The sequence below is a fragment of the Opisthorchis viverrini genome (genome assembly GCF_000715545.1).
Source record: "Opisthorchis viverrini unplaced genomic scaffold opera_v5_549, whole genome shotgun sequence".
NCBI classification, from domain to species: domain Eukaryota; kingdom Metazoa; phylum Platyhelminthes; class Trematoda; order Opisthorchiida; family Opisthorchiidae; genus Opisthorchis; species Opisthorchis viverrini.
In genome coordinates this window covers 17,499-44,103 of record NW_008752216.1, presented here as the reverse complement: position 1 = coordinate 44,103, position 26,605 = coordinate 17,499, and the positions used below count along the sequence as shown (strand labels likewise).

Below are 26,605 nucleotides of genomic sequence, written 5' to 3'. Positions count from 1 at the left end.
AGGTTGACGGAAACTCGGGGACGGCGCCTACCTGGTGAGCCCCAAGAAGGACGAAACCAGTCGTGCGCTATCGAGGAGTTTTCAGCAACCTTATGAGTGGTGCAGTACAAAAATATATATGCATCGCGATATCTCGAATATTGTAGCGACGAAACATGAGGCAGCCTGGTGCAGCACATTCAGTTGCCTGAGAACATCATAAACGAGAGATTCAGCTGGGTTCACGGAAAACCAAATTAGTTTGCAAATGAGTGTATATTCGCTATTTCAACTCACGCTCATTTTTCGCTGCTCTATGACCTTCCTTGTTTAGGTGGTTTGGTGGATCTGGGTCACTCTTCGGAGATTCATTCAACACTGTACTCAGAATGGAATTTCTTACACGCTTTGTCCTTTTTTTACCAGCACTCATGTGAGATTGCCACCAGCCATCTGACTTGGCGCGCCAAATTAGTACTGGAAGGTTGGCAGTGATCAGGATGACTGGAAAACTCAGCCAAAATGCTGGCGAAAGTGCCAGCTTCAGATAGGTGAGGTAGTCCGACGATGATGAACTGACCTTGAACTGGTTGTTTGGAGGAAAATAAATAAATAAATAAATAAATAAATAAATAAATAAATAAATAAGTAAATAAATAAATAAAGTAGTAAACCTAGGTTCCGTGATCATCCAATGTTGGACAAGTTGGCAACTTCTTTTAGTCGAACGTAAACAAACAAAAGGAAAATTGCTTGAACTTCGGACTTCATGTGTCCATGTATTGGGTGCCGGTGTTTCAAAGAGACGGTCTAATCTGTCGACAATTATACTTCTGTAGGCTCAGGTCATCCATATGATCGATTTTGCCTACCTAGGCGACAGAATATGGGATCGTCCATGGACCTGAGCCATTCAGGTGAATAGCACACTTGACTTTCATTGAGCGAATGAACCCACAACGCTCCAAAAGGTTCTTAGCATTCACCAGAAAACTAAACCTACCGCCATCGACCTCATCATTTATGCAATATCTCTTGATTAGGTGTTACACAAAGCCATGAGATAACTAGTTGACATAGGAAGTGTTGCTGTCAGAACCAAAAGCTGGTGTTGAGGGTTGTCGTAGAGGTAAACAATAGTCACAAATTTCGTGTTTCAACATACTGACTCACTATATTTCAGAAGAAGTAAATTACTATGGTAGGTTGTGTTTAATCTCCCTAGTTTCTAACATAAAGTTGGTCTATGTTAGAGAGCAGTTAGATCAGAAGTGAACAAAATATTTTGCTCCTTTTGTGGCTTTAGCACATTGTCCATCAAACCAAGTAGGCTGAAATGAAACGGTCACTTTTGAGAGAGAAGCCCTAATTGGGAGGGTCAATCTAAAGAGGACCATTGCATACCGCGGGCAACTAACCATTATAAGCAGCCCATTAGCTAACCGCAGATTTTTTTCATAACAGTGGACTCAAACGCAACACTAGTGAGCCGTCAAAAAAGTTCATCGTCGGTTTGGATGCGCCACGTCCCACAAAACCTTATTTTAAAGGTGTTGGTGTAATAAGGTCTCTTAAGTGTAAATCCTGAATAGAATTTACCCCATGAGTTCATATCACACTGAGCTCAGCTAATCTCAGCTTTGTTCCCCATATGCTGGGCTAGCAACTGGGTCAGGTTCAAGTGTTGAGGCCTTATAGACAACAGCCCAGCTGCGGTAAATGTTCAGAGGTGCATTTCGCATTTGAATTACTGATGGTCGTGTCAAGAGGTCTGCCAATAGTCAACAGAGATTTCGTCTTTCCAGTGAAGCTAATCTGTGCCTGGAAAGCAGAGAAGCACTGTACAGATGTTTCATTCCTGTCGTAAATAATCCCTGGTGCATATCTCACGAAACTCCAGGGAGGTTCGGACCACAAGCCTTGAGGCCGCGCGTTGGAAACTCTCTGGAGTTTCGTAAGGTTCGCACTGCGATAGCCCCCAATAAGGATGGAAAAACTGTACAGCACTTCTCGACTAATTTAACTGTAGCAAGGCCACTGTTTCTGATTAACTATCAACCACATATTCATCCAATATCTCACCAAAAATAGTAGTCGTCTGAGTGTGATACGTTCATCTTTTATTGTGCCTGTCACCAAGACGCCTGCATCAAGTGGTATTTTAACTTCTACTTCATGATCACGAAACTGCTTATTCTATTTCATTCCGATAGCTCTAATCGGGAAAGGTGCCTAAAATGAGTATGGCTTTTGAAACCCATGGACTGCAGAAATGTCATTGCGAACCCAGACTATGTTCTGCTGTCAAACAAGTGACCGAAATGACCTACAGCAAATCGTTGGTGGTTCTTCCTCTAATGATCGTCTGGTGGAACGCGTCCGATTCGTAGTATCGGCTGAACGAGTTGACAGATGAAAGACATTAAAATTTACTTGCTCCCGCTGAAACCACACATACGCAGCAATAATAACGATATAATGACCATTCTGTTACCAAGAAAGAGAGCGTCGGTCAGCATGAGGGAGAAGGGTGTAAGGGGGTTGGTTGTATTCCCTAATTTGTCCACATAAGCTTAGTCTTCGTCACGGCTAGGAATGGTTGCATCAGTTCCCGATTCACTCCGTGATTAGAGAAGACTCCTGAGCCTGTAAACATCAGTGCATATCACAACCGCAGGTTTGTGTTCCATCTTCATTTCAAGCATTTTGCTCCCAGAGAAGCCGAAACGGCTAAGACGACAGTGCCATATGACTACCACATAGGTACCGAAATAGAGGGAGCGATCGGAATAGCAGTTTCTACCTCAGTAGCGGACTATTTATCTGGAAACTTTATCTGCATGAGTGTGAAAATCATTCTATTGGAATCTTTCAACACCACCCAAGTTGGCTTAATCACGATGTTGACCAGCAACTCGTCGCCTAACTGATGTGTTCAGACCACTAACCGAGGGGTCACGCGTTTGGCCCTCCCTAGAGTTTGGTGAGATGCGGACTGCTGGTGATTCTCGATAAGTATGAAACATCTGTACAGCACTTCTCGGCTTTTCAGCATAGTTGACCCAATCTATAGAATAAAATCTCGTCTAAAAATTACCAGGCTGCCCCCTGTGCAACTGCAATATTGATCTGTGTTGTTCAAACATTTCAGTCAGGAATCTCGAAAAAGCAAGCCCCATTATGGTATTTTATTGTGGCTTCTGGACGACTCTAACAAATGGTTCATGTGTCTCCTAATGTAGGTCTGCCATAGGGCAAATCTAACTGACTGTGTGATATCCATAATTCAACGCTGAATTGAGAACAAACCATTTTCGAGATGAATTCATTTCGCGCGCACTGGACCATCGCAAAACAGTGATATTGTGCACTCGTTTGCTTACTAATTTGTTCTTAACGGGTTAGTTCGATCCTAACCAAATCTCTCGTTCATGGCATTCCTCAGTGAATACGCTGCACAAAATCACATATCATAAATGAGAGATTCAACTGCGATTTAGTTGAGCCCCACGTTGAATTGAAACTGGTGTACACATGATTGTTTTTCTATAGAGGTAAATGTCGGTAGCTCAGGTAGCGTAGATGGTGGTCGTTGGCTTGTTCACTGAGCTGGGGAGTTTGATTGCAAGCAAAAGCAAGGTGACATCATCAGTGCGTTATTGTGGAGCGTAGTAGTGCGTAGTGTGACCCGCCGCTACGCACTACTACGCCCCACAATAACGCACTGATGATGTCACCTCGATTAGTGATGAAACGTTTGCAATCAAATTGCCCAGCCAAGCCAACGACAAATGATTGTATTTCGCGAACCTCGTACAAGTTGAGTTCAAGTAGAAAATTGGGTTAATGAAAACTCGGGGACTGCAACTACCTGATGAGTCTCAAGAAAGATATAACAGGGCAGCCAGCAGAACCACCCATCCATATAACCAATCGCCATCGAAGGTCAACACCGGCTAGCATTACGTAACTCAACACACGCGTACCACTACTCAGCTCACAACCACTGACAAACCGCTACGATCCACTCTGCCCTCTAGCAACGCGCTGCTGACAACTCGATTGGTGACGAAATGTTTGCAATCAAATTGTTCACTTCAGCGGACAAACTAAAGACCACACAGATGTTTACAGGTTTACCATGCTGTGAAACGTTCCAAGTCATTAAGTTCACCTGAGTGACCTCAAGTACCCTTAATTTATAGTGGAAACACTTTCCCACAAAGAAGGAAAAGTGCCTTTGGACAATAGATGTCATATCAGTAATACTACATGTACCTCGCTTGAAGGTGGATTATACCCCTTAAAATTTCAGCCACAAGAAGTATTGCACCATCATTTGAACCCATTAATTGAGCAGTGATAGAATAAACCACGCGCTACAAGGTTTAACTTTTCGGAATCTAACCTCATCTCTACTACAAACTCCCCAGTAAACTCAAAATACACTGTTGATGGTGTGAGTAAATCTGGAAGTTTAAACGCAGATTTTGTCCTTTCCGTAGAATTAGAGCACTCTTACTGTCCTCACTGAGAATCATCAACGGTGCGCATCTCACAAAGCTCCAGGTAGTATTGAAGGTGCGACGTCCAGGTGAAAGGAAGAAGGCCTTCGCTGCGGAGTTATTTATTCGGAAATGCCAACTGACCGGTTGCAGACCATTGAACAAGGAAGCAAAACTCTAATCTGCATCTTAGTTACAAAACCTGGACACAGATCTTCTCCCGAACGAGTCTTCCTGGAGATTCATTGCCTCCAATCATTCGTCGGTCAAATAAAAGCAAATGTTACAAAGTTGCCCCGCGAATTCCGCAACAGAATTCCATTTTTCAATCGACGCAAAGCGAAATTCTACGAACAACACATACTACTCGCGTGCCTCTCGACCAGTAGTATCACCGTTACACGGGTAGTTGGCTGTACACTTAACCGTGCACTGACAAGCGGCTAATCAGCAGTGTGATTAAATCGCAATCTGAAAAGCCATATTTCCATCCACAAGCTATCTGTTAATAACTCAACGAACAACAAGCCACATGATGAGTGGAACTTCCATCTGAAAAGTCGCCACTGGAGGAACCATTCAAACAGTGAGCAAGCGATGGGCATTCCGTGAACGAAGAATGAGTAGCAACATATCCTGTTCAAATTTGCGTTAAACACAATGTTGATCAGTCATTCGTTGCCAGACGGCTAAGTGTTAAGACTACTAGCAGGGAAGTCGCAGATTAGAGCCTCCTTGGGGTTCCGTGAGATGCGCACTGCTAGTGATTCCCGATAGGGATGGAACAGCTATCCAGCACTTCTTGGCTTTTAAGCCTCGATGGGCTTCGCAGCACAATGCGCAGATCGGTGATCAGCTATATGAACCGTCAGACCATTCAACATCCATCAGACGTCTAAGCAGTCGGTAAAACCAAGCAAAACTTATTGATTCCCAGATTTTTAGTGTGAGCTTCTTCCTGATTTGAATCTCCACACAAATGAGGAGACGGTGAGGTGATTTATATCATTTTCTCTGGTGTTTCGAGGGCAGTGAATATGTTCTGGCACACTGGCCTAGATTTGTTGAATAGTTAGACAGTCTACCGAATCCATAATATCGTAAGTTGTTGGTATACGCTATTAATTGCGTGACTCGATGTGAGATTTGGATGCGGTAAGAGAGTTCTGGCACCCATACAATTCCAACATCAGGTAGACGTGGTGATAAAGCTGGTCTCGAGTGCTGCTAGCCAAAATATTTTGTTGCTGCGCTTCTGTGTACTTGCAGCCGGTTCTCCAATAACGCTGATTAGTTCGAGCCAGTCACACGAACGTAACAATGTAGACGCAGTGTCAATGCACTCGGTAATCACAGACAAGATTGGATTGAGCAGAACACCCGGTGAAGCCGGTTCTTGGTCTTGACTGTGCTCCACTGCCAAAGCACACACGTGACTGTGCATCCGCTAAAATTACTCATAAGAGAATATATCTGTGTCTAAACTGCAGGTTATAATAGGCAACATGCGGTGATACATGCGCTTAGTACACTGCCAAACAAGAGGTCATCAAATTTTTGTTCCCTACTAAAAGCAACGCTAAGGAAATCCATTCCGAAAACCGTTCCTAGCTAAGCAGCGGTCTCTTCAGAGCTCCAGACGAAATTAAAAGTCAGAGGTTCTCTTTCCTAAGCAGTGATCTTTTCTTAAGGTCATCTATACGGAAGGGTCGTCTGAGTCAATGGCGGCTTGGTGGCCTGAGACTTCGCTTTTAGTTCTCAATAGCTTCGTACTGTAGATGTGTTGGGAGTGATAGACATTCGATTTCCGTGTAGAATGACTTGAAATCTTTATATCACGCAGTAGGTTGCCTGAGAACCATGCACACAAAACAAGACTTCTTTGCCATCTCGTTACAACAACTTGATGGATAAATTCGTGAGAATTATTCCAAGGTGTGGAATCGTAACGTTGGTTGCATCCATAAAATTAATGTTAGTTTCATCTATACTTTCACTTGAGGCGCCTCTTCTGCTGCTGCCAATGCACAACTGCTTTTTGTCATTCTGGACAAATGGCAACCCGGCATCAGTAGACTGGAGCTTTTTGCGGATGCACTCTGCATTTCACATTCGATACTTTGAAACAATTTCTGATGTCTTCAAGATGTTAGTTTTCCCTTTTCAAAAATTCAAACTCCAATTGTTGAAGGCTGGATTGGCTGAAAATCAATATTTCGGGCTGGCTGAGATGAAAAATGTGTTTTATTCACATACCATGAGGATCATTCATCAACTTAACCAAATAGACAAAATGACAGCCCATCTCACCGGTTGCTAACTAACGGCCAGAGCGAGCTACACTCACGGCAACCCTGTGATTAAGGCGTACAAGCGCGCGTTGAGTACAGCAAATGATATCAGATTTCCACCCAGCATGCCACAGAATTGACCTAAACACATAAGCCACTTCAGGCCCATCACCTAGGGTGTGGGACGCTATGGCGGGCTCAGGGGTGATGCTTCAAATTGAGAAACTGATCAGGTGGTATATGCACCCTCACCCACAACCGTCCAGTAACGAACTCCCATCCGTTAAAACTATACTGCGAAACTGAAGACTTACTGTTTGAAAACTCTATTTCTACAGTTCATGATTTTTGCTAATTCGTAAGGAGAATTGGAAGCCAGAACTCCATGTCTACAGATGCACCTCACAAATCGGGCAGTTATTTGCTTTGTTCTGACTTCAAATGCATGAAGGTTCCATTCAGTCAGCCCCATTCCGCCAAAAGTAATACTCTGCCATTACGAACTAGGTTAATCTTTCAGGTTAAATGAGGTTTCTCTTCAAGGATACCCAGGCTACCAAAGTGAAACAACGTGGACGGACGATAAAAGGTGATTGTCAAAGGAGTCATTACACCAATGAACGTTGTCTATTTGAATTACTACAGGGAAGCCCATTATTTGTGTACGTATTTTTGGTAATCAGAAAAGTTGACGCCCCCTGTAGCAGAGAATTAGTTATTCAATTTGGTCAATAAAGAGGTTTTATCAAAATCGATGACACCTTATTGATATTTGTGAGATCCTTATAACTCTTCCTAAGCATTTTTCTACTGTGCTTACATTTGAACCAGATCTGACACGCAAATCTATTCCATTAGGTCTCACCAATACGCTTTATATCAGATAATGGTTATTAAACCCTCGGCAAAAGCACCTATGAGCACACTAATTAGACGACGATTGTAGCAGAAGGCAAGCCATTAACACCCTCATAAAACTTACTATGACCCACTGATGCAGTGCTTATCCTTTCGCTCGTCGTCACATTACCAATTCAAAACAGCCTACACTGTATGCACGTTGGAATTCGACTGTAGCCGGGCCTTTCATCTGATACTATGGAGAAACGCAGCATCGTGACTAGGACTAGATTCTGACGTGTCTAATCAACTCATTTGCTAGTTGGCTTGTTAACATGGTGAAAATTTTCTTCTGAAAGACCCAACGGGCTTTAATTCAGACTACTCAGTGTGTATCTGCTTCCCATAATCGATAAGTGAAGCAAACGCACATGAACTAATCGATAGCACGAATAGAGGTTGTGCAACACATGCTGACATAGATGCTTATGCTGTGTTGTAGCATCTGTTACCGCTTAGGCTACAGAGCATGCATGCACTGCTGTGTGCTTGTCACCATCGGGCAATTCATATAAAATACGAGGCTCCATAAGTTGAAATTACTTCGAGCAACCACCGACTTTGATAGAAAGCATTCCCACTTCCAGTCATTCGGGTTAGTCGGACTTGTATCCATCAGGAAGCTCCCAACTCCCGTCCAACTTACGAAAACTTCGTCAAACCTTTCATTCACATTGGTCAGAAAACCAAGAAAAAGTCGTTTCCATTGAGAACAAAAAGACGGCAGACAAATCAACAACATGGTCTCCGTCTCGGTAGTCGGACGAACTGACCTTGATCAGTATTTACTACCCATAAGGGTGAGTCATCGTTTTCCTTGAACCCGTTCGCCCTAATTATGGGCTAATTTCCTAGGGGATACTGTTGAATTCGTATGCAATTCATGCATTCCATGTATAGTAGTCCCTCCCGACACAATAATGTATATCAGTACGCTCCAAAGTAGGGGAGCAATGGATCATGTTGTCACTTTTAATATTCCTCACCATGCATATATCCCATATTCGTGTATGTGCCATATATTTGGCGGCGCCAAAAACTGCACTCCTGTCATCTGACATGATATATTACCAGGGTTCTACCATAATACACTGGACAAGCCTCGGTTACGTCTAAACAAACGAGCATTTTGACACTTCGGAATCGTGACTGGTCCGTCCTACCTCTCGAAAGGACTTAGTAGCGATCCTGGTTGTGTGAATCAACTGACTTGCTGTATTCTTGAACTCAGCCGGTTGATTTTTTCATTTGTTTGCTAGATTCGTCGAATTTGTTTCTATCCACTAAGCTTTTAAATGAGAATATTGTACTACAACTATTGGCAAATTACTTTGATCAAATATGAGACTGGAACGAAACTCTTGTTCACGCTATAATTCAACTGAATATACCTTATAAAGACTGTCAAATTTTTCGGCCTGCACGAGTTCCATGAACGGAAGTTTTAGTTTAATTCTATTGGGATATAAGGACGGAACAAGCGTCCAGTTGCTTTGCTAGTCAATACTTTTTCCATACCAAGTTGGGCAAAATAAAACCATCCAGTAACGAAATATACTCGGTTGCACACTGATTTGCCTTTGCCGGGAGATTCAACTTAGTCTCAACTGAATAACTCCTTTAGGCTATTCTTCGATTGGATGTGCTGCACCAAAGCCGTCTCACGATTTAGTTGGTGACAGTTGAGGGTATCTCAGTGCATATTTATTGGAAAGGATGCCACCCATATGACCGTGGTATTTATTTCGGCATACTCGATGACATTATGTGATAACTTTGCCCGATCTATTGAGAATGCTACGATAGTTCAGAACATTTGGCAAGCTCATATTAATAGATTAATGTTCCTTAGGTAATGGATGATTGAAGTAAGCTCAACTAATTCAAATAATGAATTTGTTTTAGGTATTAAAAGTCAGTATTCTCCTAAGTATCCCCCTGATGATCACACCCCTGGCAGCACACGACTTTTTCAATTGGGCTGCTAGCAAGTCATGCGTGCGTGGTATTTCGGTTCAAATGCCTTCCGACCTATATTTGGGTTGTTTCTAGGCACTGGGCCAGTCAACTTGACTGGACCGATATTAATGTCGCGAAAAGGAGCTTGCATCCACACTTTTAAGACTTAGCCAATTCCTAAGGATGGCAGTGCTTGGGTGACCTTATCAATAAAACTGAGGTAACTGAGGCATAGTGTTCTTAATTTTCTGACTCATTTGCATGCAACAAGCAGTCGTTAAGTTATCATATATCAGATGCATGATACAGACTCGCTTTCGCAGCAACCTTGGAGCAGTTTCCTGGGACTAGACAAACATTTCGGAGGTGTACTTGAGTAGGATGACACTCCACGTTGTTACACTTGGATAAGATCAGATTAACCCTTTTTCTCAATTAAAATGATGAATCAGATCGTTTTGACTACAACTGGGAAGTAGCTGATTTCCAATTTGGTCAAATTTGAGGACTAAAAAGGATTATTTCTTCCTCAGAAAGTGGGAAAACTCAGTGAAATTTAAGGTGAGATGCGTTTCCAGTAAAATTAGACCAGCTTAATATAACTTGTAATCGTTTATAAACATCAGTTTTTCCCTATGGTAAGCATTGAGACAAACATTTTGACGAGTTTGTTGGAGGTACCTCCTCAACAAAATAGGGAAGATGACTGTGCTACTTGCATACAAACTGCGCCGAAAAACGCTGTAGAGAACAAACAAGCTTATGGAATGGCAAACACTATCGCAGTCCCAAATTGCAAAGACTGAAGGAAGAAAATTTCGGTTGACCCACTTTTCGGTCAAACATTCCGCTACATTTTCACTCACTGACAAAGTCCAGCAGACTGGAACAGATGCAAACTTAAATAACATTCTCAAATTTGCGATCATCTGGTGCATCAGCACATGCAGTCGGGTCACCTGTTCCCCCATCTTTTCACCTGGTTCCTCTTTGCACGTGTCACATTAATGGTCCCGCTGAAAGATACTTGTGAAGGGGCTTGACGCCCTAGATAGCTTAAAATAATGACACGAAATCTATCTGAGCTTAACGGTAAAAAGCAGTGGAATGAAACGAACAATGATTCAGATAGAAAGATAATCATTGGTGGTAGGGAATGGAATGGAATAAGTACAGTGAGAGTGCTCGCGGTAGCTCAGTGGTTAAGGCACGCACTTATTGACCGGAAGGCCCATGGTTCGAAGGCAACTCCGGCCTATCGACTGCTCCAATCTAGGCTTAGAACATTTGGCAGTACCTTATCCCTTGTGCTTCTTTCACTTAGCATGCCAACTGGCCACCCAAATGGCGCAACAAATGAGCGATTGATACTATCATTTTTTATTTAGGTACACCGAGAAACTGTAGTTCCAAGGCAATGCGATTTGTGATGACTCTGTTGGTTCCGATGCAGTTCGGTTTAATCCAGTTGCCAATGGATAAAAATTCGAAGCCCACTGTCAGGATAGGTCCTGTTAGTTAGAGTTGCATCACTAGTCATCCTGCTCCCAATACGTTTATAAGATGGACAACAGTTTACATTATACCTCCCTAAATAACGAAACCTACTTTCGCCCCCTGGGTTTTTTCATCGCGATCACACAGCTGACTAGTCACTCATCACCGGACGCTTTAGTCTTCAGCTACTAGCCGGGAGGTGGCAGGTTTGAATCACCTTACATATTCGTGAGATGCGCACTACTGGTGATTCAAAACAATGAGATATCAGCCAAACAGCGCTTCGTGGCTTTTCGACATAGACTGGGTTCTATTACGGAAAGAAATCTCGGTTGTCTGCACCTTATTAAACAAGACCTACGGGTTGTTCAGCGAGATTCATCATTTTGAGAGAGGAAGCCGATAGCTTTCTGACTGCCATCCACTTTCACAATTTATCTTTCAGGCGATTGCTGAAGAACCACAATTTCGAACAACACAAAAAGCCCTTGAGTACGAATTCCAACAGCAGGAATATGCGAGAGACCGAACAGCATGGATCAGTCGTAATATCCTACCTCAGGTAAGATACATCCTCTCAGTCACCATATGCCACTCTTCAGAGTCTACATATCTTGAATGATCTACGGAACATTGATGTAAGTTTTTACAGTGACCATAAATACAATAACATTGGGCTAACAGGAAAATGTGCTTGAAAACCAGGCCGCTCTGGAATACCTGATGGATATAACGGACATGGAAAAGCTTTATTCGGTAGGTTGTTTGAATGCGAGAATATCCTGATTGCTTAAAATCCTCATAACGAATACTGTTCACAAGCCTAAAAGTACGTTAAACAGTGGAGTGAGTCTCTTTGATGTTGATCAACTGATGAATCCCCCAAGTAGTTTGGTTGCTTGTGGGTAGACTGCTCGGTGTCTTCATAGATCTCGTTCACCGAGTGGTACGCTTGATAGTCCTAACGGTGGTAACGTCTATTTTGGTCAAATTTACGCCAGCCCCATCTCGAAGTGCTTTATTCACCCGTTACGCTATCAGAATCATACAAGGCTATGTGCACCATAATTTCAACTGGAAATTTTTTTCACAGCCAGAATACCACATTTATCACCAGAAGCTCCTAACACGGGCACGCGAACCGTCCGTCGCAGAGGCTGACCTTAACACGACTGGAATAGATTGGCGGCCACATTCGCTCCGTATTCGAACATGTGATATTCCTCAGTTACTGAGTTCTGACGGAATCGCTAAAGTACCTCGATGTATATTTCGTAGGTGTCTGTACATTTTTGTCGCTCACCGCGGCCAGTTGCAGCGGTCACCGTATGCATCTAAAGTCACACTCAGAACTCGAAGCGTCCCATAACTACGCTCTGGCTGATTGAAACAAACAACTGGCTCTCCTCTGTTCGGCTTGTTGACATGGTTCTTGACAGTGAGACTGTTGACGCAGTAAGTAAAAATCGCCAAGGCGATGCCAGAAGTGAATTACGTTTTGTCCATGACCATTCAATTACGTCTGTCTGTTTTGTGAATAGAAGAGACTTTCCAGCGTGGTTGAGATGCCAGAGGAAAATATTAGAGCTTACCGCTATAACGAAATGAGACCTCATGTGAGGTTCTCCTCAAAAATATTATTTTTTTCACTTACGAAAAGAGTGCCTGCATTCATTGTTGGTAGTGATCTCCTTATTAGCGCCAGCCCTTCCACTGGTAATAAGGCCTACAAATGTTCTGAAGTCGATTGCTTACTTACTCCTCCATGAATCCATGAATTACCGTCTACTTCTCTGCCTATGTCTGCCTACTTCTCTCTGTCTATGAGCTGTCCTCACAGCATCACATTCAACATCATGGAAGTACTTCATTTACGTCGGTCCATTACAGCAAAAGCATCCTGTCTACTTACTACGTCTTGCCGATAAAAGTTGAGCCATCAACTGGCCAACATAAGTGGTTGGATGAACATTAGACCGAGTACCATACTCTCATTTCTAGTGACCATGCCGCCCAAGTTTTAATTTTGCACTTCACCGCAGGGTTTAATTTTCTTAAAGCTCAGGAAATCACCTTGCGTCTTCCGCTTATCCCCACTTGTTAAGTTGCCCTGTGTCTAGTTAGAAGATATGTGATAACCAGGTGACTGAGATCAGTTGGTTTCGAAAAAAACATTGGATTGCTAGCACTTGACGCAACGCGCTGGGATACAGGCTAGATTTTGTGAATATAGGTTCTGATAAACTCTTACTAGTTCACACTGACGGATTCCACCACTACTTCAATAACTCAGGAGTTTGACCAAGTGGAATGTTAGGATCAATTTTTCAGAGCGAATTGCAAAAAGTGGCGCAAAATTTACCCATGTTTTTATGCGTGCATAAATCGACCTATATTGACCCACTCATTCATTTTATCTAGAATCACTTATTGTTAAAGTCTGTCACATTCCAGTTTGCACGTAAAATGTCCCGCGTGATCTTGTTCTTCCGTCAATTTCTTATTATGCGTTGTTCCTAGTTGAAGTTTACTGTTCCATTAATCAATCAGTTATTCTAAAAGTAAGGTCTAGATTGGAAGAGCTACAGGTTGACAAGGACTTTAGCGTTTACTCGTTGATCCCTAGCCATTACAGGCACACAGTACGCGTCAGTCGAAAAGTGCACAACGATATGTGGTTAACAGCTCACCAGGTCGAACAATTAGGTAGTCTTTGTTTTGTTACCAAAATAAGGTTATTAAGAATAATGGTGAGGAACCATGAGAATTTGGAAAGCCAGGCGGTTGATTGGGCGAGCGGTATTCAATAGCTCATTTGATAATCTAACATGAATGTGAAAAACGCTTCGACAAATAATTTCAGCAAGTGTGAATTCGCATTCTTTTAAGTTGACATTTTGACAGAGGAATGTATGAAAGATTCTTCTCTATACACCTGTACGTGTGAGCGGCATCCGAAGTAACTTTACCCCGTCAACAGTGTTTGGGTCACTAAACGTTTTTACTTAGTTAATGGATGCCAGGTGCAGAGCCGAGCATCTAATATGGGAATTGAAACTTAGATGTATTGGTCATTTGACCGTTGAACTGTTAACTTGCAAACGTTTCGTCACCAAACTGAGAGACATCATCAGTACGCGGTTGGGTGGTGGGGTTCGACAGTTTGCCGAACTAGAGTACTAGAGAACTTCGAAGTGAGTGAACTAGCCGATCGGACTGAAACAAAAGCAACTTGGGCTGTTAGTCATAGGAATGTGAATTCGATAAAGGTCCGCAGATTTAGCCACCCCAGAGTGTATATAGCGACAGCAAGGCCGTTTTGTGGCAACCTTGTGTGGCAAATCTTACCACCTTATCTATTGGTTCTGGTACTTTGGTTGTCAACTTTGTATGACGGGTGTTTTGCGCAGTGTAATTATACTATACCTTACAAAGAGTACCTTCGTAAGAAGTGAAGATTTCTAGATATAAAAAGGTGGAAAACCAATGTCGGTACGGATGGTTATTTCTGCGAACATGTATAAATTCTTAGACAAGAGGTGACATTCGTTCTCTTCTTGCTCAGTTAGCGCATCTTGGCTCATTCCTATGATGCGCGAAAACCCAATGCAAATTGTGTAATGGCTAACAGTACGACCTGGAAAATGTTTAACAATGTACAATCAGCCAACTACCGTTCGCGGAACGTTATAAAATGAATTCTGATGATAGCAGAGAAAAATTGAAAGGCGCGATGTATTATTTACCAAACCAGCGAAACGAAGATATGCTCATTGGTACATATGTGGCGGCACATAGGTTTTTTTAACGAACACTTTTCAGATTGTACTACATTAATTGGTGCATTTCGACAAAAGTACTTTAAAAAGAATGCAATTAAAAATAATCACTGATCTCGCGAGAGTTGTCTTGGTACATGCAAGAAGCCAAAATTGAGCATATCTCTTGTTAATGAGTAATTGTTCGAGTTGTTTCTCACGATTATGTTGAAAGTGTTGTCGTTATACGTCGAGAACATATTTTGGACATAACCACATGGAATTGGCCTCAGTATAGTTGTTGATTACTCGAATAAGGATTGAACTAAGGCCACAGCAGTTCTTCCAATGTACACTGTGTTGTTCCTGATCCAAAGCTGACTGATTGGTGTTGTAGACTCCATCAGGATCCTCAGAAGTAAAACCCCCCATTTGAAGGAAGATATGCATTAGTAATGAACGAATTCGGGTTCGAAATTCAACGGGAATAAACTCGCAAAACCCCAAAGAACTCTACTCTAGGTGAAAAGGAACTCATTTTGGACGATTTGAACGCAACTTGGAAGTTGAAATAAACCGGATTCGACTCTGAGTAATGTGGAACCTCTGGAATATACCGATCTGATGAGCTGAGATTGTAGCTGAGTTGTCGTTAGTGTGATAAGTTGTCCATACTCCACCAGGTGTGTCAGAAAAATGGCAGAATTCATTATGATCGAAAGCCTTAGAAGAACATATCGGGGGGAATCAAACGTGTTATGTATGGAACAAGTCTGACAGATAGCAAGTTCTGGAGAAATTTGCGGTCCAAGTAGTTAGCCTTATGAAACTAACTGCGACGTACAATTTGATAGATGAAGGTGCCTAATTATATCAAACCATTTGACTCAGAACAAGTGCTATTCAGGGCACTTTCAAAAAAGAGTGAAGCTTATCTATTTTGAATAAGCCGGTGTGCTTAGACAGTCGGTATCTGAAACACAACAGCGTCAGTCAACTCAAATTTGTTAGTATCACATCAGCATTTGATGCCTGTCACGTTCAGAGGGTCTCGTTCTGCATTCCTCGCTAGCAATTTTTGTAAATCTCTTCATAGTTTAACTATGTACCAAGAATTTGTGGGCCGATAGTTTGATTGTGCAACAATCCTTGGTTGTCAAGATGGATTGGGCTATAAAATCGATAAGCTGCTTACCACAACCCTAGAACTAACTATTCGCTTCAGAATGTTCCCAAATACCATTCCTGTATTCAACTAACCGCAACTCACTCGTAATGACAAAGCCAGTAGCGCAAATCTAGCACTAATATACAAAACATTGTTTTAAATTCAGATGCCGTTACATTCCAGGGCAGTTCTCTACGAAATGTCACACGTTCTCGGAAGATCTGACAATTAGTAATCCACCGGCTCGAAACGTAATCATACAGTTAAGTGATGATACCACCAAATTTCAAGAAACCCCTACACAAGGGGTCTCACTGAGACTAATGGACTGTGTTTTTATGGAACAGATGAGATATGATTTGCATTTTCATGCTAGCCATTAATTGCCAGATACTTCTAAGGGATCGCTGAATATTCTGACAAATCCACTAGATAGTATAGGGAGATCTGGGAGAATGGCTTGATAAACAATCTGTAGTTTTTTTACTTGGCAACGTTTCGCTTTTGACGCAAAAGGTTCATCAGGCCAAGTGAACAGGTCACCAACTTGACCAGATTATAAGGCAGACGGAGAACCAATCAGTAAAACCTCTACATATTAGTGCACTAGATCAGTTCTGAGTGTCAATTAGCGGCTCTTGTTGGTTAGTGTGGTTGCCAAAATCTTACACTGATGGGTTAGGGGAGTTTCAAATTATTTCCGATCGGTTTACTTCCCAACCATCCACTTCAATGTGCTTCAAATGATGATTAACCGTGGTTGTCACTAGTAGATTTCGATGGTCTTGTGAGATTGTGAGTGCTACGACTATTTAGTTGGGGGAGGGGTAATGATGACTGCTTCTGATAATCTCACACCAACATGAGTTAGCTCAACTGATCCAAGACCGTTCACCATACGCTTACCAGTTCCACCCCTTCTATTCTGTTAACACTGGGATGCTTGGCAATTTCTACCGCCTCGGTTATCAGTCTCTGCGACGTGGTCCGTGGTCTTCACCTAAAAACTTCAACATTTTCTAAATCCATTATGTGTCCTGTGTCCAGTGCATGATCCGCAACTGCGGAACATTCAACCGTGTTTCTCGACGGCCTGTTTATTTTCCTCCTATGCTCTCCGATTCTGATGTGAAGTTCCCTGGCCGTCTGTCCTATGTAGACCTTAGTGCAGTCGTTACATTTAATTCCGTAGACACAGTTTTTGGTTCTGTTCGCCGGGGGGCTATCGTTCAACTGCACCAGTGCAGAGCGCAAGGTGTTTCCCTGGAATTCGTTGCGGAATTCGTGGGGCCACTTTGTAACATTTGCTTGGATTTGACCGACGAATGAGTGGAGGCAACGAATCTCTAGGAAGACTCGTTCGGGAGAAGATCTGTGTCCAGTTTTTGTAACTAAGATGCAGATTAGAGTTTTGCTTCCCTGTTCAATGGTCTGTAACCGGTCAGTTGGCATTTCCGAATAAATAACTTCGCAGCGAATGCTTTCTTCCGTTCACCGGTACCAGCACCCTTCGTAACTGACGCCTAACCAGTCTAGCTGGATGTACACTACCCCGAAGTTTGTCCTTCACTTCAATTTGGGCCGCATTTCGATCAACAGGGCTCTTGCACGCCTAAACATTGATGAGGCAATGCTGGCGAACATCGACTTCGGATGAGCACTCGAGTAATTCAAAACTGCCCCAGCGTCGGTTGGCTTCTCGCTCACTGTAGTCTTAATTCCCCCCACCCGACCTTATGTATCATGCAGTCTAAAAGGACCAGTGTACTCGAGGTTGACTCTAGCTCCATACTAAGTTTGAGGTGCGGAAGCAGTCCATTCAGATAGTTATAAAACTCACTAATCTTTCCTCGTTTCATCACGACGAACGTATCATCCACATGACGCCAGAATACCGTGAGCAGGTATGGAATTCCACCTAGAGCTTTCTTTTCGAATTCTTCCATAAATATGTTTGCCAAAACCGGTAACATTGGAGATCCCACTGCTAGACCTTGTTCTTGAGTGTAAACTACGGAGTCAAGAAACCTGCTGGTAGTAGTTATGGTTAACTCACACTCAGCTAGGATATGGCATCGCTTATCCTTCAATCACAGTTTCGCAGAACTTGGTCTTGTTTAGACTGGATGCTGTGGGAGTGATGGTTCAAGATACGTATGAATTATTCTTCCTCCTGAGCTACATATAATTTGCCGACAGTGTCAGGACCACTTATTCATTGGTTTCTCGAACAAAAGTTGATAGTTCACTGGCAGCTGGATCGCCTGGCTAGGTCAACAGCTAGTCGAACAAGTATAGCACTCGACTCAATTTCCCTGCACTTACAGACCAGCTAGTTCTATAATCAACAGCCTGGAAATTTTAAAGAAATGCCCAACATCCCTGATGTACCTTATTCGCTCGAACAGGGCAGATAGACCTCGTGTGACTGAGTTTTTGAGACTAAAGCTGTAACTGTAACAAATCTTATTATTGGTTGTTAAGTTTTATCCACTTAGAGATGCACAAAACAAAATCACTCCGCCAAACAGGCAGATCTCACCCGGTTTGCCCTGATGTGTTCGCTTCGTGGATGGATGATCCAAAGCCTGCTCATCATTTTCTCTCTTGAGAAGAGTTCGTATTTTGCTCATTCAGCCTCATTTAAAGAAAAAATTGGAACCTATCTGTGTGTATTGTTGCTCTCTGGTTCAATGAACGGACAAAGAAAAAATGTTTCCAAGTAGCCCAGGGATCATTCTTGTTGTGTTAATGTAAAATGGAATGAATTTGAACAAGTCGTTTGTGAAAAAAAATTAAACTCAGACTATTATTTGGTATCCAAAACTTGATATTATATTGTATTATTATCCCATCATTACTATGTTAATAAGCTATTGTGTTGGTAACAAGACAGTGTTGTGCTTTCCAACTGTGGGCTCCAAGTTTTTACAGACGAAATCAATTGAAAAAGGGCATCGTCTCAAGAATACTTGTTCACACAGCCTCATAGAATAATGGAGAGTACCTTAACGTTTCAAAGAATGATGTTTTTCAATCTCATAATGTGCCTCGTAACGTTTCTGATGCCGAGATTTACAATCGAAATTAAAGCTCTGAGGGCGACACACCACTACCATACCACATTGAGGCATCCGATATATGGACAGTGATAGAACTAAATGTCCATTTGTGCCTCCACCGACGAGGTCCTATTTAGTAAATCATTTCTGGCGGTATTTAAAAACACAGTCCTCTGTTTCTTACGAGCACGAATTCGGGAAAATGAAAACACTTTTTATACTGGTGTTAGTTATTATGACATTTTCAGCTACCATGAAAACTTCCTAATCCACAAGCTACCCAGAGCCAAAAGGCTGAATTCAATCTAGAACGCTCTGAACACTACAACGTTGTTTTCAGAAGGCCTAAGCACGATTTCAGCGAAGCCTACCATAATGACCACAATTATTTCGTTGTTCCAACCCAGTAAAGGAGTAACATTGCGATATCAACCAACTATGCAGAGTAAAACGATGTGGAACAATACGCAGAACCAGCTTTATATAATCCCAAGGTGACCGAATGATCATTCCACTCTCTTTCACCAGCCAGAATTCAAGTAGTTATTACGAGTGATCAAAAGTCAAAGAGACTCCAAACTTCTGTACAACATGCGATATTGACTAGGGCAGTGACCAGAAACTCAGAGTCAGGACATTTGATCACTCATGATTGTGGATACGTTTGCTGGCAATGCAAAATGAGTCTCCAGTTTACAATCTTATTTCACGAAATTAGCTCTAGCAACCATCGTTGAATGAAAGTGTGACGTGTGTCTAAACCGGCTGTATTACTTTGACACTTCGAGTGGATTTCCCAGTAAGAGGATGGCGTTCAACTCTCCCTCATGTTTCGTGGGATAAGCGTTGCTGATGCGTTCAAAAAAGGTTATGGTATATGAAATGTACTTCTGAGGGTTGGGGTGACTACGCGCGGTAGCGCGAAATCCAAGACTACAACTTTGGAAGATCCTGGTGGTTCGCGATGCGAGACATCTGACTGAACTGACTGTTGTTAATACGGATGACTCCGACCATAAATGAACAATGAATGGTCCCTCTACCTAGATTAGAATTAAAGCACACGAAACAAGCTGCTAGAACCATACTGTTTGGATTGTAATACATTTGAGGGCATGTTGCCAGGTTGTCGAGAGAGATTAAATCACCCATGGAACTCAGCAAATATAAACAAGCTCAGCTGATTTTCGTATGATGCACATCTTCACCGGCAGTCTTCAGTTATTGGAAATATTGTTGCCATCGTTTTATACTGAGTTCAACATAGATCAGTGGTTAGGACGCGCACTTACCGACCGGAAGGTCCATGATTCAAACCCGACTCTACTTCTCGACTGCTTCCGCTTAGGCTTCGGAAAGTTCGCAGTATTTCAGTCCTCTCACACACTTCCAGTGACATGAGAGATAGGTACCGAAAAGGGTTCACAGCTGCAAGATTATCTATTTTTCACTTTCTATTTACAGCAGGACAAAATGCAGCTGCAACTGCAAGCATAAGCACACCCAACATTCAGCTTTACGCTTAGAGCAGAGAGAGGCGCATCGATTTTTTTGGACACGTGACAGTTTGCCGCAAAGTTTATGGCATAGGATTACCATCCTCCGCAGAAACACTTAATGAGTACTTGCCTATTCTGTTACAGAACATTTCCGCCATCACAGCAAACCGAGCTTTTGAGCTGTCTATGAAGGGCATGGAAGCAGAATATTCGGTTCATGTAAGTATATTCAAAGAGCATTTCTTTTATTCGCGACGATCTATGGTCATCCCATTTTGGCATTTAAAGCTAAGTTGCGTCGTAACTAAAGACTGCCCGCGAATTGTCAAATGAGCCATGGATAAACTATTTTTCTTAGATGTGGAATTAAACTTTTATTACTAATATTGCTTGTGATTGCCCTTTTTCTGATAAGTGCTCCGACAAACTGTGCTTCTTTCTTTCTTTCTTTCTTTCCTTCCTTCCTTCCTTCCTTCCTCCCTGCCGGCCTGCCTGCCTGCCTGCCTGCCTGCCTGCCTGCCTGCCTGCATGCCTGCCTGCATGCCTGCCTGCCTGCTTGCCTGCCTGCCTGCCTGCCTGCCCGCTTGCCTGCCTGCCTGCCTGCCTGCCTGCCTGCCTGCCTGCCTGCCTGCCTGCCTGCCTGCCTGCCTGCCTGCCTGCCTGCCTGCCTGCCTGCCTGCCTGCCTGCCTGCCTGCCTGCCTGCCTGCCTGCCTGCCTGCCTGCCTGCCTGCCTGCCTGCCTGCCTGCCTGCCTGCCTGCCTGCCTGCCTGCCTGCCTGCCTGCCTGCCTGCCTGCCTGCCTGCCTGCCTGCCTGCCTGCCTGCCTGCCTGCCTGCCTGCCTGCCTGCCTGCCTGCCTGCCTGCCTGCCTGCCTGCCTGCCTGCCTGCCTGCCTGCCTGCCTGCCTGCCTGCCTGCCTGCCTGCCTGCCTGCCTGCCTGCCTGCCTGCCTGCCTGCCTGCCTGCCTGCCTGCCTGCCTGCCTGCCTGCCTGCCTGCCTGCCTGCCTGCCTGCCTGCCTGCCTGCCTGCCTGCCTGCCTGCCTGCCTGCCTGCCTGCCTGCCTGCCTGCCTGCCTGCCTGCCTGCCTGCCTGCCTGCCTGCCTGCCTGCCTGCCTGCCTGCCTGCCTGCCTGCCTGCCTGCCTGCCTGCCTGCCTGCCTGCCTGCCTGCGTTATTCCTCCTCTTTCACTTCACAATTTACTCTCCTCTATTGTGCACTAAAAGGGTTTCCATTTCGATTCTCCTATACTGAACAGGATATGTGTGAAGAAGTCGACATCAACTGGGATAACATACAAAAGTATGCAGGAATAGCGAATGTTCACCTAAAACATGCGGCCGATTATCATCGGGTAAGTCGTTGTGCATTTCCAGAACTGAAAAACAAAATCAATTATCCAGGTTATAAGGTGATAGGCCCAAAAGCTTTTTAACTAATCTCGAGTGATTCCCACACCGATCAGCATAGTCATTACTGGCCCCGGTCTGTATAAAATTTGCTACCAAAACCGATGTTTTTGATGTGTGCTTCAAGAAAATATACTGGGACCCACTTCCAAAAACCCCCGGCCCAAAAAGTTAGTAGGCACGGTCAACAATGGCCCCTGCACCTCACTAACCATGTGCTCTGTTTGAAAACAGTCATCTGCTGGACAAGCCACGACAGATTTCCAGATGTCTTCCAAATAGAATTGTCTGCCTAATGTCTCGCGCAGACATGTACATTATGGACAGTAAAGTGGGTTCATGATTTAAACCTGCAGAAAAGGAAAATACAGTAAAATGTATTAAAAGCACACACCCCAAATCATGACGAAACACTTCTAAGCACAAGTTCTAATAAGAACGTCCCTCCAGGGGACGTGTTAATTATTCACCTGGAATAACTATTTTATGGGATCTGAAAGAGCTTTGGTCAGCACCTGTAGCGAAAGTGTGTTTTTTCCACCTCGCTTGCTGGAAATAGTTTCACTCATGTTCCTGTTTCCTGTGTTTTGGATTGAATTGTTATGTCTGGCACGCAAAACCGACGTAGTGAAAGCTGGACATTCATTAATTCATAACGTGAAACTAAAAATCACATAAACTCGACTTGTACCTGTACCCCACCAGACAGTAACTCGATGAAATCACAAAAGCTTATGCAGGAACTGATGGCGGTGACAGATATGACGAAAGGCTCTACACAATTTGCTATATTCAATAGACTGCACTAGACTGATCCTTCCATAATTCGATGAAGCAAATCGAGAATTCGTTAGATTTTGGTCAACGAATTTTAGTCCTGATTACTTCCAACAACGTTCGCTCTAAATGCCTTATCAAAAACTGGATAATCTCATGTTGCCCCCGTTACGCATAAGCTTAGTAGTGTAGAATACAATAACTACCTTGTAATTTACATATCTGTGTTGACTCGTGCTGTCCACAAGCGCCTGTAGTTTTGAGCTAAATTTCGTGTCCTGTCGGCCATATGGACATCTAGATGTGCGCGATCACTCAATTGGAACACTTGAAACTATAGATCGTCCGATTGGAATGTTTCGTCAATTATTTAAATACGTACGCAGTGGGCATTAATTCATTAGTTTGCTTGTTCAAGCTAAGGGGTTCCGTGTCGCATCCTTAAACTGATCAGATGACTTTTCTACTTCTAGTGTCTTTTTCGTGCGAGCTGCCACAAGGGGTACGAGTTAGCTTCGCGCCAACCACAGATACATTCGTCGCGCATCCGTCATCCATCTAATTGTACAATCGAATTAGTGGCTAGGGCCGTGAAGCGTTCTCCAAGCACACCGAGCTGTTTCGTGATATAAACAGTCCATGCTACAATAGGCCTTTTACGATTAATCAGCCTTCTCTCTAGACTGGTGAAGAGATGAACCCGAAATGGTTTGTCAGTATATTCTACTGAATCGTTGTTTATTTGGGCCGATAAGTGATGGTCAGGTTACTGATAGTTGACCAGATGGCTGTTGGTCATTCCTGGACAATGCAACTGGCTGGCAAACATTTATCGCCACTCGAGTGTATATCATCAGTGCGTACGACGATTATTAACGACGGGCCGATTGCCAGGCTCGTCGAACAGATCCAAAGGCACCGGATCAACTAACGGGAAGTGCACCGGGGTTTCCAGTATTCCGGTACTAATACGAAGGTCATGTACTCTAGAGCCACATAGTATTCTGCTTTCGCGTTGTACAAATCCTTAATCTCTTAGGTGACGAAATTTCAGACTGAGAGAAGTAGGGATGTCGAATAGATTTGACACCAATCTCATCCACGTTATAACCTGAAGTCGAAACAGCTTGAGGAAAACAGCGCCAATATCTGTGATCTCAAAGCAAGGGATTGGTAATGTTCAACAACAAACCCAGAAGTGAATTTGAATGAATCGAGTCATGAAAACAGTTAATATAGAGTAGGATTTGTATAAAATAAAATAGTTCAACACTGAAACTTGAGCAGTCACTGGAAGGGCAATGAATTAATCTGCGGAACAGGGAAACATAAATAATTATGTCACGTGATTAACATTATTGTTGGTGCATGTAAAGTGTCTCAGTTACCTAGAAGATTTTCTTCTCATTTTGAGTATTACGGAAAGACCGAGGAGATTCGCCAATGTCCGAGTTCTATTTCCACCCCGTTCAGTGAACACTGAACCCGCGTGGTCACCTGGGCTTGGCCAACCAATAGTCTGCCCAAATGAAATTTGAGGCATCTTCAGGACTGCATATTTGGTTGAAGAATATTGAAAAAAGCAGATTTTTTATCAGGCGATTGGCATGCAATATAAATTTCCCCTTATTATTGGCACAGGTTGTTTTCCACAAGCTCATCTTCTAGGGAAAAACTTACTTGTTTTACCGACAAGCATACAATTTTGAGCTAGTTTCTAAAATAGAATCGATTAGGGCGACGCTACTGGACAGCTAAATTAAAAAGGGATAAGTCGGATTGTGGACGTCACTTTGATTTCTGAGCTCCGAAGGGATTACATGAGTAACTGAACAGATTGATATGGCCTATCAGTGACTGCATTGCCGTTGTTTTTCAACTTGGAATGAGTCCAAACATAAGCTCCTGAGATAGTTAAGGGAAAAGTGCTGCGAGGTGATCGTTTCGTGGACGCGTTAATTTCTCGCTGTATCGCAAATATGTCACGAATACCAGTTGGTGTCGGATTCATCATTTTAATCCGACGCTCCACGTTTGATAATAGTCAAGGCGAGTTCACCGAAAGTTTAAGGTCATTTTAGCTGCCGATACGGACCGGAAGCAACCCGATTGTTAGCCTGATACATGTAACGTGGTACCTAAGGTAGTCCATCCTACCGACTCTCTATGAGTCGTGAAATGTTTGGCATATACTGTGCTTACTTGACTGCTACAACCCAGTTATTTCGCCTAGGCAGCTGGAAAGCAAATGGGCATTTTATCTGTAGCCGCCCAGTGAGCTCCGGAAGCGATCTAATCAAAATAAATCGGATGACCATCTGGTTAACCAAATACTTTGCGTTACCTAACGTTACATTCAAACACAGGTTCACCCCATTTCAACTATTTTTTCCTTTCATTCCCAGTTCTACTATCGAACGAAGCAGTTGAACGTTAAAATTCAACAGACCCGTGAAGAGGTGTACAACGTATTTCGTATGCAAAACTGGGAACATTGTGATGGAGTTCCCAGTGAGGCCTCTAGATTGAAAAATATTCTCAAGGTGGGTACCTTACACTCCTTTTTCCACAATTCCATTGTTTAGCAATCGTTTGCAGTCCTCCTTGAAAAGTTGACTACAGAGTGTTGCTATATGTCCCAAGCAATCCTTTTGAACAACCTCAAAAGCACTGAGCACCGACTAGTTCTATCCTTGTACCCAACAAATTTCCTTTAGATTTCTGCTTATCCACGGCATGTATAATATACTGGTAAAAACAAGGTCACGTCAGCAACTCTATAGTTTGGGATATTATAGATCCATAAAACTGATTTTTTGTGATTTTGGCTAATTTAAAGTGATCGCCAAACGAACAAGGAAGCTTGCATCATGCGTCACAGTAACACCACTGTTGTGCTCAGTATAAATGAGGGTTGTGGGAAAGGCTGGGTGCTGAAGTCTGCTCTGCAGCAATTACCCATGTGTGGCTGGAATGCCAACCAGCTTTCACAAACGAATGCATGCACCACTCCGCACCAGTTCACACAGTTGTCCTTTCTTTCGGAAAACGTCTTGGATAGCGAAAAATCCTTTTGAAGCTTAATCCCATCCGCGGCCTCAATGTTTTTATTCTCCATTCTAACTACTCGCATCAGATAGAGTAGCCTTTGAAGGCCTGGCATATTTCCTACTGAGTTATGAATGAGCGCGTGCTGACTCAAGCTAGGCAGTGAGACAAGTACTTGTATGGATAATTTCTGCGTGCAGAAGAACATTCATGCAAGTTATTTGACGAACGAAGCGTTGATTTCATCAGTCCTAGTGGTGTCGCGTCTATTGGCCCAATCGAACTTCTTGTCTACATGGACATTTCGAACACAAATTTCATCGGAGCCATGAGGGTTATGTAAACGAGGTAAATAAGTGCTTTCGAGTGTTGCAATAAATATATACGCCTTCCGTGACGGTGTCCACAGTTTTTTTCTGCAGCGGAAAAACTGCCCAGGCAAATGTCTTAATACCACCCAAATTGCTCCCAGAAAGTTCCACGATATCATTACCAGTTCAATTTTAGTTCATTTGTTGGACATGGGGTACCTAAGAGTGTGCGATAACTCGAATACTTATTTGCGAAGTACCACTAATTTTAATTAAAGTCCACCATACTGAAGTTTGTGATAACCACAGAAGCAATTAGCATTCTTCATCTGAAGTGCAATTGATTCGTTTTTGTGACGTTTATATAATCAGCCAGCTAGGTGTCGGGACCACGCGAATCCCATATCCGCCGTTATTCGCAAACCATTCATAAGTTGAGTTTTGAC

General features: G+C 43.1%; 2 protein-coding genes across 2 annotated transcripts in view; one reads left to right on the top strand and one right to left on the bottom strand.

The window, feature by feature from the left end:
* Positions 1-26,605, bottom strand: part of T265_15501 (hypothetical protein) — a gene marked incomplete at both ends in the record, with an annotated part of 124,016 nt that overhangs the window by 93,025 nt on the left and 4,386 nt on the right. Inside the window, 3 exons of the mRNA XM_009178428.1 lie at positions 277-565; positions 2,928-3,046; positions 17,898-18,068. Of these exons, the coding sequence (XP_009176692.1) occupies positions 277-565; positions 2,928-3,046; positions 17,898-18,068 (579 nt within the window). The remainder of the gene's footprint in view (positions 1-276; positions 566-2,927; positions 3,047-17,897; positions 18,069-26,605) is intronic.
* T265_11706 (hypothetical protein) overlaps positions 8,231-26,605 on the top strand; it is a gene marked incomplete at both ends in the record, with an annotated part of 35,869 nt that continues 17,494 nt past the window's right edge. The window contains 6 exons of the mRNA XM_009178427.1: positions 8,231-8,475; positions 11,577-11,693; positions 11,816-11,887; positions 20,763-20,837; positions 21,873-21,968; positions 25,206-25,343. Coding sequence (XP_009176691.1) covers positions 8,416-8,475; positions 11,577-11,693; positions 11,816-11,887; positions 20,763-20,837; positions 21,873-21,968; positions 25,206-25,343 — 558 coding nt within the window. The remainder of the gene's footprint in view (positions 8,476-11,576; positions 11,694-11,815; positions 11,888-20,762; positions 20,838-21,872; positions 21,969-25,205; positions 25,344-26,605) is intronic.